General features: G+C 46.0%; 1 protein-coding gene across 2 annotated transcripts in view; it reads right to left on the minus strand.

Annotated features, from left to right (window-relative positions):
- Positions 1–11,439, minus strand: part of LOC104062980 (NADP-dependent malic enzyme, mitochondrial) — a 129,726-nt gene extending 118,287 nt beyond the window's left edge. Inside the window, exon 1 of one of the 2 annotated variants that reach the window (XM_054083596.1) lies at positions 11,114–11,439. In XM_054083596.1, coding sequence (XP_053939571.1) covers positions 11,114–11,293 — 180 coding nt within the window. In that variant the 5' untranslated portion in view covers positions 11,294–11,439. The remainder of the gene's footprint in view (positions 1–11,113) is intronic. The other variant, XM_009565123.2, reaches the window with a different exon arrangement.
- Between the last annotated feature and the right edge of the window lie 306 nt (positions 11,440–11,745).

Below are 11,745 nucleotides of genomic sequence, written 5' to 3' on the forward strand. Positions count from 1 at the left end.
AGCTGGCTGCTCCAAAGCCCAGGAGGAAGATAAATAAGCTTGGACAGAGAAAGCTACAATAAAGAGTACTGAAAAGCACTTTTGACTTTCAGGATGCAAACCTATGGAAGCAGATGGAGCCTTCATGTGATTCCACATAAGTAGAAACTGATGATATTGGCAAATTCCATTTTTGCTCTGAGATTCTGTAAGCACAAATTCGATTTTAATTTGTCTCTTTGTCCATTTTAATTAGTCTCCATTAACAGAGCAATGTGGTAAAATTCCATACTGTATTATCTTCAATCTTGTCCATTTGGGATCAAATAACCTCAGAATCATTTACAAAACATAAACTTAACATAGAAACATAGAATGGTTTGGGTTGGAAAGGAACTTAAAGCCCATCCAGTTCCAACCCCCTGCCATAGACTGGGACACATTCCACTGGATCACGTTGCTCAAAGCCTCATCCAACCTGGCCTTAAGCAATTCCAGGGATGGGGCATCCATGATTTCTCTGGGAAACTTGTCCCAGTGCCCCCCCCCCCAATAATAAATTTCTTCTTAATATCTCATGTATATCTCCCATCTTTCAGCTTAAAACCATTCCTCCTTGTCTTATCCCTCCACTCCCCGATAAAGAGCCCCTCCCCAGCTTTCCCGCAGGCCCCTTTAAGTACTGGAAGGCTGCTATATGGTCGCTCCTGAGCCCTCTCTTCTCCAGGCTAAATAAGCTCAACTCTCTCAGCCTGTCCTCATATGGGAGGTGCTCCCTTCTTGAATGGTGAGGTAGCTCGTTCCTATATTCAAAACAGGCTTGATGCAAAGTTCACAGAATCGTTTAGGCTGGAAATTACTTTTAAGATCACCGAGTCCTAATATAAAAATAAGTTCATTGGAATCAATGGAAAGCTTTCCGATACTTTAAGTCTGTGCCGCCTCTTAGAAACCAGAGCATGATGCTTAGTGGGAGCTCTGTGCTTTTTTTCCCTAGACATAAGCCAGTAAAAGCTGCTGGCAGCTACACATAGAAGGAAAGGCATGTCACACATGTCTCCTTCTAACAAACATTGCTACACATCATAACCCGGGCAATTTACCAAACCTGCGAAGAATCTGTTGCATGTGTGCAATAAGAGACATGTCCCAGAGGTCTGTGCACTGAAAATCTTCTGAACTTGAGAGGGAAAACAATTCTTTTATTACCTTTGAGCAACTGAGTCAGTGCTTGGATGTGATTTATTTGACAAACTTGTAAGATGCCAATGTAAGCAAATTCCCTAGGGAGTATAAAGCAGCAGACACTGCAGAAGGCGAGCGGTTCTGTGTTAAGATCAGCATTCCCTCATCCTTGGGAAGTCTGCTGTAGCTGCACCGACCTGAAGCACAAGCTTACATTGATCATCACTTTCCACCACTTCCACCCATCAAACCATCTGCTTGACACAGACTGAAGGGAGAGAGCTTTCCACTCTTTTTCCCAGTGTCCGCATCACTTTAAACACTTTCATATCATCTCGTACAAGCTCCATCTCTCAACCAGAAAGCACCTGAACTCCTGACCTGTTCCAGTACAGCTAAAAGTGCCTTTCACACTCCAGCAACCACCTTACCTTTCTGCTTTTTCCTACAGAAGTAGCTGTTGGAATTCAGACTTTGCATGGTCCAAAATGAGTTTCTCTCAATTTGTGCCAGGGGAGGATTAGATTGGATATTAGGAAAAAATTATTTATGGAAAGAGTGTTGAGGCACTGGAAGATGCTGTCCAGGGAAGTGGTGGAGTCTCCATCCTTGGAGGTGTTCAAAAACTGTGTGGCTGTGACGCTCAGGGACATGGTTTAGTAGGCACAGTGGTGTTGGGCTGGATGATCTTAAAGATTTTTTTCCAACCTTAATGGTTCCATGATTCTATGATTCTTTTCTCCTAGTTTTCTGCTTTTAAAAGAGTGTCTGTTTAACAAAAGATCTGAATAAATGGGAGACACAATACATTTTTAGATTGTATTGTTTTTTTTCCACACTATTCAAACTTAGCACTTCAGCACATAATTTTTTTCTTATTTGGCTCATTTTATGGATAGAGTTAGAAAGCTCCATACAGTATTAGGGGAGAGAAGGGCCTTGTCTTGTCCCTCCAATAACTGCAATCACATATACAGGAGCAATTGTTTTATCCCACCAAGAAGCTACAGACACAAATAGCAACACAAAGCCATTGCATTTCCTGTGGAGTAGGAAGCATCTCACAGGCAGAGCTTTTGTGTTGGGGATGGGTGGGGTTTTTTTGTTGCTATTGTTATTTTGGGTTCTTTTAATTGGACCAACTGATCTAGTTGGGGTTTAAATAACCAGTTGCTAGAAGGGCTATGAACATGAAAATCCCACATTTTACTTCTCCCACTCATGTCAATCAGTTGGCCTATCAAAACATATATTCTGCTTCAGAAACTGTCATTCTGCTTCAGAAACTGTCAGCCTCTGGCCTGGACAGACGCACCCTCTCCTGGGTTGAAAACTGGTTGGATGGCCGGGCCCAGAGAGTGGTGGTCAATGGAGTTAACTCCAGCTGGAGGCCAGTCACAAGTGGGGTTCCTCAGGGCTCAGTACTGGGTCCAGCTCTGTTCAATGTCTTTATCAATGACCTGGATGAAGGCATTGAGTGCACCCTCAGCAAGTTTGCAGATGACACTAAGCTGGGAGGAAGTGTCGATCTGCTGGAGGGTAGGGAGGCTCTGCAAAGGGATCTGAACAGGCTGGACTGCTGGGCCGAGACCAATGGGATGAGGTTTAACAAGACCAAATGCCGGGTCCTGCACTTGGGGCACAACAACCCTATGCAGTGCTACAGATTGGGGGAAGAGTGGCTGGAGAGCTGCACGGAAGAGAAGGACCCGGGGGTAATGGTTGACAGCCGACTGAACATGAGCCAGCAGTGTGCCCAGGTGGCCAAGAAGGCCAATGGCATCTTGGCTTGTATCAGAAGCAGTGTGACCAGCAGGTCCAGGGAGGTTATCCTCCCTCTGTACTCAGCACTGGTGAGACCACACCTCGAATACTGTGTTCAGTTCTGGACCCCTCACCACAAGAAGGATGTTGAGGCTCTGGAGTGTGTCCAGAGAAGAGCAACGAAGCTGGTGAAGGGGCTGGAGAACAAGTCTTATGAGGAGCGGCTGAGAGAGCTGGGGTTGTTTAGCCTGGAGAAGAGGAGGCTGAGGGGAGAGAGACCTCATTACTCTCTACAACTACCTAAAAGGAGGTTGTGGAGAGGAGGGAGCTGGCCTCTTCTCCCAAGTGACAGGGGACAGGACAAGAGGGAATGGCCTGAAGCTCCGCCAGGGGAGGTTCAGGTTGGATATCAGAAAAAAATTCTTCACAGAAAGAGTCATTGGGCACTGGCACAGGCTGCCCAGGGAGGTGGTCGAGTCGCCTTCCCTGGAGGTGTTTAAGGAACGGGTGGATGAAGTGCTGAGGGACATGGTTTAGAGAGTGTTAGGAATGGTTGGACTCGATGATCCAATGGGTCCTTTCCAATCTGGTGATTCTGTGATTCTGTCATATAGAATTGTAGAATGGTTGGAAGGGACCTTAAAGACCACCTAGTTCCAAACTCCCTGCAGTGGACAGGGATACCACTCACCGGATCAGGTTGTTCAAAGCCTCATTCAACCTGGCTTTGAACACCTCCAGGGATGGGGCATCTATGACTTCTCTGTGCCTCACCACAGTCAACAGTAAATCTAAACTTCCCGTCTTTCAGCTGAAAACTGTTCTCCCTCATCCTGTCCTTGCAATCACTGATAAAGAGCCCCTCCTTAGCTTTCCTGTAGGCCCCTTTAAGTAGTTTTTGAGTGTAATATTTCTGCAGAGCCCCAGGGATAACTAAAAAAAGATCTGTAATTTAAAAAAATCAAGAAAAGAGAACACTCTGTACTCCTGCATAACATTTATTCAGAGATAGGAACAGGAAAGGCTTCTGTGCAAGGCAGCATCCAGCTCTCGGCTACAGCAGGCACGTGCATCGGCAGCTCCAGTATCAAACTCTGCGGCCTAACTCTGCCAGAGGTTTGGTGCTAGGAACGCCTATGTGCTGCCGCAGAGGGACACGTGCCAGCAGTGGGATGCTCTGACATGAAGAGTGAGTGAAACATGTACGCTACAGGTGAGCTGCCAAAGGCAGACGTTTGCATGGTATCTCCCATTAGCCAGGCAAGTCGGGAGGCAGGAAGGCAAGTTGTCATTGCTTACAGTAAGTCAGGGAAAGAAAAGTATCCCACAGCCCATAGAATTATAGAATTATAATCATTATAGAATCATTAATATCATTGGAAAAGACTTCTAAAATGTTTAATCCAGTCTAACCGTCAGCCCAACTCCCACCACGCCTACTAAATCATGTCCTAAAGTGCCACGGCTACATATTTTTTTAATATCTCCAGGGATGGGGACTCCACCACTTCCCCGAGCAGCCTGTTCCGGTGCTTCACCACTCTTTCAGTAAAGAAATGTTTCCTAATATCCAATCTAATCTTCCCCTGGCACAACTTGAGGGCATTTCCTCCCATCCTATTACTTGTTACTTGGGAGAAGAGACCAACACCACCTGGCCGCAACCTCTTTTCAGGTATTATAAACAACCACAGCTTCTTTCTTCAGCAGGGGTGTCAGTAGAGTGCAGTTATGTGTTAAACATTCACCTTCCCTTTCTCAGCTCTGAATGAATGTCAGGAACAGCAGCCAGTGTGCTCCTCTGGAGGCGGCTGCTACAGATGCTGAAGAGGAATTCAGTCTACATTCTCTTTATCCAAAAACAAGTCAAACGTAATTTGCTCCAAGTGCAGTTTTGTTCAGTGAGTCCTAGACCTGTGACACCCCAAAACCAAAAATTCAGGGGTCAAACACTACCACACAGCACTACAAAGCTGCCAGATCCAACTGGTACCGTACCACAAGGCAAATCCATCTGAAACCAAATTCAAGCCATGCAATAGCGCTCTTCCTTCCATCTTGTGAATTAGCACTGCCTTCAGTTCAATCACTAATTCTGATGAGCGGCAGTGACTCATTTCAACACATAGCAGCACATAGTTTCTATGTGTCACTGCATGTCATGCTGCCTCCATGGGGCAAGGCTTGAAGGCTGCTGATGTGAGTGAAGATTGTTTACAGCACCAGCTCTGTGTACAATATGCTCAGTTTTCCCACCAACATCCATGATGTTTCTAAAGTCATCAACTGGTTGCTCACTACCCTTGATGAAATGAAAAGGAATGCTGAATCAGCTGTAACACTCAGTCTTAGACCCTTTCTAACTGCGCCGATATCAATTTTCATATCATTTATCACACAGTTTGTGTTACTTAAGTGCAATTTTTATTTGAATGCCAAAAATCTTGGCCCACCGTATGAAACAAGAGTTTCAGTCTTGGCTCTGCTCTGCCAAAACGTGCCTGGTGTAAGGATTAAGGCTTCTCTAACAGAAAGGGCATGAAAAAAAGAATGGAGCATAAGCAGCCACCAAGCTGGTGAATTTTCACAACTTAAAAGTTGAAATTTTGGAAGTATTTCTATAACATAAACTTCTCAGGAAATGGAAATAAGTGTTTTGGTCCAAATACAATTTATTTTTATTAATATCCAGTGGCAATTTATTTTTATTAATATCCAGTGACTGCAAGCATAAACTCAGCACTTATAAAAGCTGCCCAACCAGTCCATCCAACACCTATCAATGCATTTACAAGGGCTAAAAGCAAAAGAAGGACCAATGTGTAGCAGGGTTGTAAATACAGCCAGAAGGAGGGTCTGCATCAGCACCCCTCTCACCTTGACAGCAAGAGACTTCCTCTGCACTTCCACGCTTTTCCACACAAGGCAAGAAGTTATGTGGAGGGAAGGTGGATAGCCTCCTGTTTTGTCTATGATAAAGGAGAAAGACTGGAATCCAAGCTGGGAAAAGGGACTTTTGCAGGCTGCTTCCAATACCAGAAGCACGAACAGATTTAGTTTGCTGACCATGCCATAAGGACAAGTTTTTTGGTACCAAAACATTATGAAATGCCATTGCTAAAAGACATACTGGATTAAAAAAATCAAGATATGTGTGACATTAACACCAAGCACACAAAAATGGAACTCCACATGGCAGGATGAAGGTGAAAACAAATTGAAATAAGCCATCGTGTTCCCAGAACACCACCACATTTCCTGAAACACTGGGCCATGGATCATCTCCTCAGAGTATGGTTCCACTGAGCCAATGATGATGCCTAGTCTTGACTGGTGAAACAAAGAACAAATAAAAACATGGAATCATGGAATGGTCTGGGTTGGAAGGGACCTTAAAGATCATCCAGTTCCATCCCTCCTCGATGGGCAGGGACACATTCCACTGAAACAGGTTGCTCAAAGTCTCATCTATCCTGGCCTTGAACACCTCCAGAGATGGAGCAACCACAACTTCTCTGGGCAACCTGTTCTAGCGCCTGAGCACCAGGAAGGCTCATTCTACATCACAGTGTTCTGGCTCTCTCACATTTCAACCCTAGAAGAGCTACAGCACAATTTTCTAGCGGTCTCATAGCTATGGTTTAGCTTGGGCCAGAATCGGCCAACATGCTGCCTGGTTTGGCCATGGAAGTGTCTGCTTTGACATCCCTGAAACAAGAGACCACTGTCAAGTCAGTTCACCTGTGCGACCTTCTTGTCTCCAGCAGCAGCCATAAACCTTAAGAACAGTCAATAACACCAGTAAATAGGATAATCTACCCCTGCACACTCCCGTCCTTTCCTCATTTCCAGGTTGTGCACTTTCTAAGCCAGCTTCGGCTTTAGCATATTTAGATATTGTCAGTGGAGTTTTCAACCTGTTTTTTCTAAATCAGCTTATCCCCTAAAACTTCCTCAAAGAGCTCTGGGCTCCTGAAAAATAAGAAGAGAACTTCCAAACTCCGCCCACCTTATACTCTCACTCTGCAAACCATGAACTGATTATAAGTTAACAAATGCAGGGTGTCCCATGGCCACATAAAGCCCTGTGCCTACCTTGGTAGTTGTATGCTAACCAGATCTAAAGTCAACCAGCTGTAACAATAAAACCTTGCAAATTTAGAGAGGAGGTTTACTAATCTGGAAACAGAATCCAGCCTTGATTTGATCTTGCCAACTGCTATTTCAGATGTGCTGCTCTTGTGCTCATTATTAATTCTGTTTAAATGCAACCATAACACAAATGTAGCTAATTTCAAGCCTGTCTTACCATAGTTGGAATCTTCTCGAGGACAAGAAGGCTATGCAGAAGGATCTGGACAGGCTGGATCAACATGCCCAGGTAAAATGTATGAGGTTTACAAGGCCAGGTGCTGGCACCTGGTCAAGGCTGGGTCCTGCACTTGGGCAACAACGAGCCCAGGCCACCATCCACACTTGAGGAAGAGTGGTTGGAAAACTGCCCAGTGGAGAAAGACCTAGGGGTGCTGGTGGACAGACAGCTGAACATCAGCCAGCAGTGTGCCCAGGTGGCCAGGAAAGCCAACAGCATCCTGGATTAGATCAGCTATGGCATGGCCAGCAGGAGTAGGGAAGGGATTGTCCCCCTGGACTTGGCTCTGGTGAGGCCACATCTGGAATCCTCTGTTCAGTTTTGGGCCCTTTACTCCAAGAAAGACATTGAGGGGCTGGAATGCATTCAGAGAAGGGAATGGAACTGGGGAAGGGTCTGGACCACAGAGGGTAGCCATACCTCCTTCTACAGCTCCCTGAAAGGAGGTTGTAGCAAGGTGGGTGCTGGTCTCTTCTTCAAGTAACAAGGGATAGGACAAGAGGAAATGGCCTCCAGTTGTGCCAGGAGAGGTTTAGACTGAATATTAGGAAAAATTTCTTTACTGAAAGAGTGGTGAAGGAGTGAAAGAGGTTGCCCTGGGAAGTGGTGGAGTCCCCACCCCTGGAGGTGTTCAAAAACCATGTGGCTGTGGCACTTCAGGACATGGTTTAGTGGGCACTGTGGTGTTGGCCTGCGGTTGGACTGGATGAGCTTAGAGGCCTTTTCCAAACTTAATGATTCCATGATTCTATGATATTTAGGGTATTACAGAGGACCTGGCAGCAGTGACTTTTAAGTCTGACAGGCTTCAACAAGGCAGCTTTGTCGTAGTAAACAAGCAGACTTGGATCAACAACCCTAGACTGTCTGTATGTCTGTGATTCTGCTGGAGGGACAGTCTTTACTGGATAAAATAGCACACATTTCTTAGCTTTAGACCAGTGCTTTAAACTTCACTCCAAAGCTATAAACCACCCAGGGCTTTGAATAAAGCACACAACATCTGCTGCCCAAACCCTCACTTTAAAAAAATTTTCTAGAGGTTCTTGGAGAAATGTAAGGACTACAGCCCACAGAGCAGCCTTCAGTCAGCTGAAAGCTTAGACAAAATTAAGATCCACTGCAGGAAAACAGCAATGACCCTGTGCCCACATTTACCTACCAAAGAGATAAATGGGAATTGATTTGTAATGAGAGTACAACAACTGAAAACTGATCAAAACCCCTAATTCTGAGATACACCACTACAGTATTGCAGACCAAAAGGCCATGAATCATTGAGAGAGCTGGGCTTATTTAGCTTAGAGAAGAGAAAGCTTTGTGGAGACCTTAAAGCAGTCTTCCAATACTTAAAGGGGGCCTACAGGAAAGCTGGGGAGGGGGTCTTTATCAGGGAGTGCAGGGATAGGACAAGGGGAAATAGTTTTAAACTGAAAGAGGGAAGAATTAGATGAGATATTAGGAAGAAATTTTTTACTGTGAGGGTGGTGAGGCACTGGACAGTGGAGAAGTCCTGGATACTCTGTCCCTGGAGGTGTTCAAGGCCAGGCTGGATGGGGCTTTGAGCACCCTGATTCAGTGGAAGATGTCCCTGCCTATGTCAAGGGGTTGGAACTGGATGATCTTTAAGGTCCTTTCCAACCCAAACCACTCTACAGTTCTATGACAGGCTACAACATACAAACTGAAATATCCCATTTCAGCTGAACACAGTTAATTCCTTCGATACTACAATGAACATGTTATGTTCAGCGTGTTATGTGCAATGTTACGAGCAACAGAGAAATAGAAGCCTATTTGGAACAGTCTGAAAGAGGGCCTGAGCATTTACTAATGACCAGTTACTAGTTACCTCGGTGTATAAACATGCAGTCCTTCTCCCTTACCACATATATCTGCCATTTCTCTCCAGCCTTGGATAGTCTGTGGATGTGATGTCTGTACTGACAGAGGAATGGAACAATGTGAACTGCAAACAACCAGGCTGGAGCCCAGCTGGGAGATTTCTTAGTAAGCATGGCACAACATAATACAATATGCCTCTAACAGAAGCAGATTCTCTCCACATTGACTAAAATCCCATTTAGACTTAAAGAGAAATATTTTATTTTGCTGAACGGGAAGAAAAAAGTTTAGAAAAGGCTCATTTCTGAAAAGCACCAAATGGGAGATTAAAAAATCTACTTCTCTGGTAATCAGATCAATTTAAAACATGCAATAGATTAAACCATGTGTATGTTATTATTACATAATGGCCAACAAAGGTAAAACTATTAATTTTTCAGATTGAATTGATTTTAACTAAGACTACTAGAATCATTAGCTACGCTACCCTTCATAACTATCATTCAACACCCAAGAGAACAAGTCAGATGCTGAATTAAAACCCACCACAACCACTTAGAGCTGAATTAATGTTGCTTATGAGATAGCTGGCAACTCCTCTTCACTCTTCCATTCACTCTACAATGTCTCAAACCACATCGCTTACAGGGTTGTTAGGTGTTCAGTAACATTTTGTGTCATCGCATGCCTTGGCCCATAGGGGTGCACCTCTATGGATGCTGATTTAAGGTTGGAAAAGACCTATAAGATCAAGTCCAACTGCTGACCCAACATCACGGTGCCTACTAAACCATGTCTCAAAGTGCCATGGCTAAATGCTTTTTGAACAGCTAAGAAGGTACCAGAAGACGCATGTCCAGCACATTGTATGAGATGTGAAGTAAAAGCTGTCATCCAAAAAGTCTCCAGTCCAAGAGATGATACAGGAGGCTCACAGACTGGATAAGAACATAACAAGCAGATGGTATGTAGCCGCAGCCCCATTAACAATCAATATCATGTTTAATTTTTATGTATTTTTAAGGCAATTAACATATATGTAGTTATTTTTAGCAATATTAATACAAGAATAGAATCATAAAGTTGTTTGGGTTGGAAGGGACCTTAAAGATCATCCAGTTCAATGCCCTGTCATGGAAGAAGCTAAAATGTAACATTCTTGATGATCTTACAAGTCTTTTCCAACCTAAACGATTCTGCGAATTGGACATAAGTGACTCCAAAATTTACATCCAGATTTTATTCTCTTTTTTCCCCCTTTCTAAATCCAGAAAGGGATGGAAAAGTAGCGTGGGTTTAAACACTGGGGTCTCACACAATGCACCATTGTTTAACCCTTCTCCTAAAACTTTTGCATTGCTTTTCTGGTTTTTTTTTTTTTGTTTGTTTGTTTGTTTGGGGTTTTTTTTGTTCATAAATCATAGAATCATTGAATGGTTTGGGTTGGAATTGACCTTAAAGTGGTTCCAATCCCTCTGCCATAGGCAAGGACACCTTTCACTGGATCAGGTTGCTCAAAGCTTCATCCAGCCCGGCCTTGAAGCCCTCCAGGGATGGGGCATCCACGAATTCTCTGGGCAACCTGTGCCAGCACCTCACCATCCTCACAGGAAAACATTTCTTCCTAATATTTCCTCTAAACCTCCCCTCTTTCAGCTTAAACCCGTTCTCCTTCATCCTATCCCTGCACCTTCCAGCTCTCTAGGTTGAGGATCTCTCGGTACTGAGGATGGATACAGCCTCACCTTGGCAAAACACGCTGAGTACCGGGATGCAGGTTGCTATGGAGACGCAACGCAAGGCGCCTTTGGAGCAAGGCGGAGATGCTGCTTCGAACAGGAAGCCGTAAACGATGCGGGGGAGGGTGGGGGATGAATTAGGGGCAGCTCCCGAGCCCGAACAGCCCCGATCCACACCGACCTCCTTCCCACCCATCCCACCCCACCACTTCCCCCCCGCTGCACCGACCTTGTTGAGGTGCGGGTTCCTGGTGATGTCGTAGCCCCTCTTTTTGGCCACCAGGGCTCTGCCCTGGGGGGGCGGGCTCCCCCCAGCATGGCAGACGCGTCTCCGGGTGTGTTGGAGGAGGAGAAGCTGCGTCCCCCCGGCCCCCGCCAGCCGCAGGAGGCGGCCGCTCCCCGGCACCATCGCAGCGTTAACGGGGGAGGGGCGGAGGTGGCGGGGGGGGAGCTCCGCTTCGGGGGCTCCGCGCGGCGGCCGCGCTGCGAAGGGCAACCCCGGAAAGCAGATGCCGAGACGGTCGCGCCTCCTCCGTTACCTGTTAAAGGCAGAGGGGAGGGGATGGCAGCCCCGGGGGCTCCGCCTCCGCCGGGCACAGCGCGGCCGACCGCCCCGCCGGCCGGGGAGGGACCGCAGGGAGGGCTGGAGCATCTCTGCGGTGGGGACGGGGGGCTGCATATCGCCGGGTCATGGAGTCAGTCATGGAATCGTAGGATCATAGAATCATGGAATCATAGAATAGTTTGCTTTGGAAGGGGCCTTAAAGATCATCCATTTCCAACCCCCCTGCCATGGGCAGGGACACCTCACTTGGTCAGGCCGCTCAAAGCCCCATCCAACCTGGCCTTGAACACCGCCAG

Source organism: Cuculus canorus, chromosome 1, assembly GCF_017976375.1.
Source record: "Cuculus canorus isolate bCucCan1 chromosome 1, bCucCan1.pri, whole genome shotgun sequence".
NCBI classification, from domain to species: Eukaryota; Metazoa; Chordata; class Aves; order Cuculiformes; family Cuculidae; genus Cuculus; species Cuculus canorus.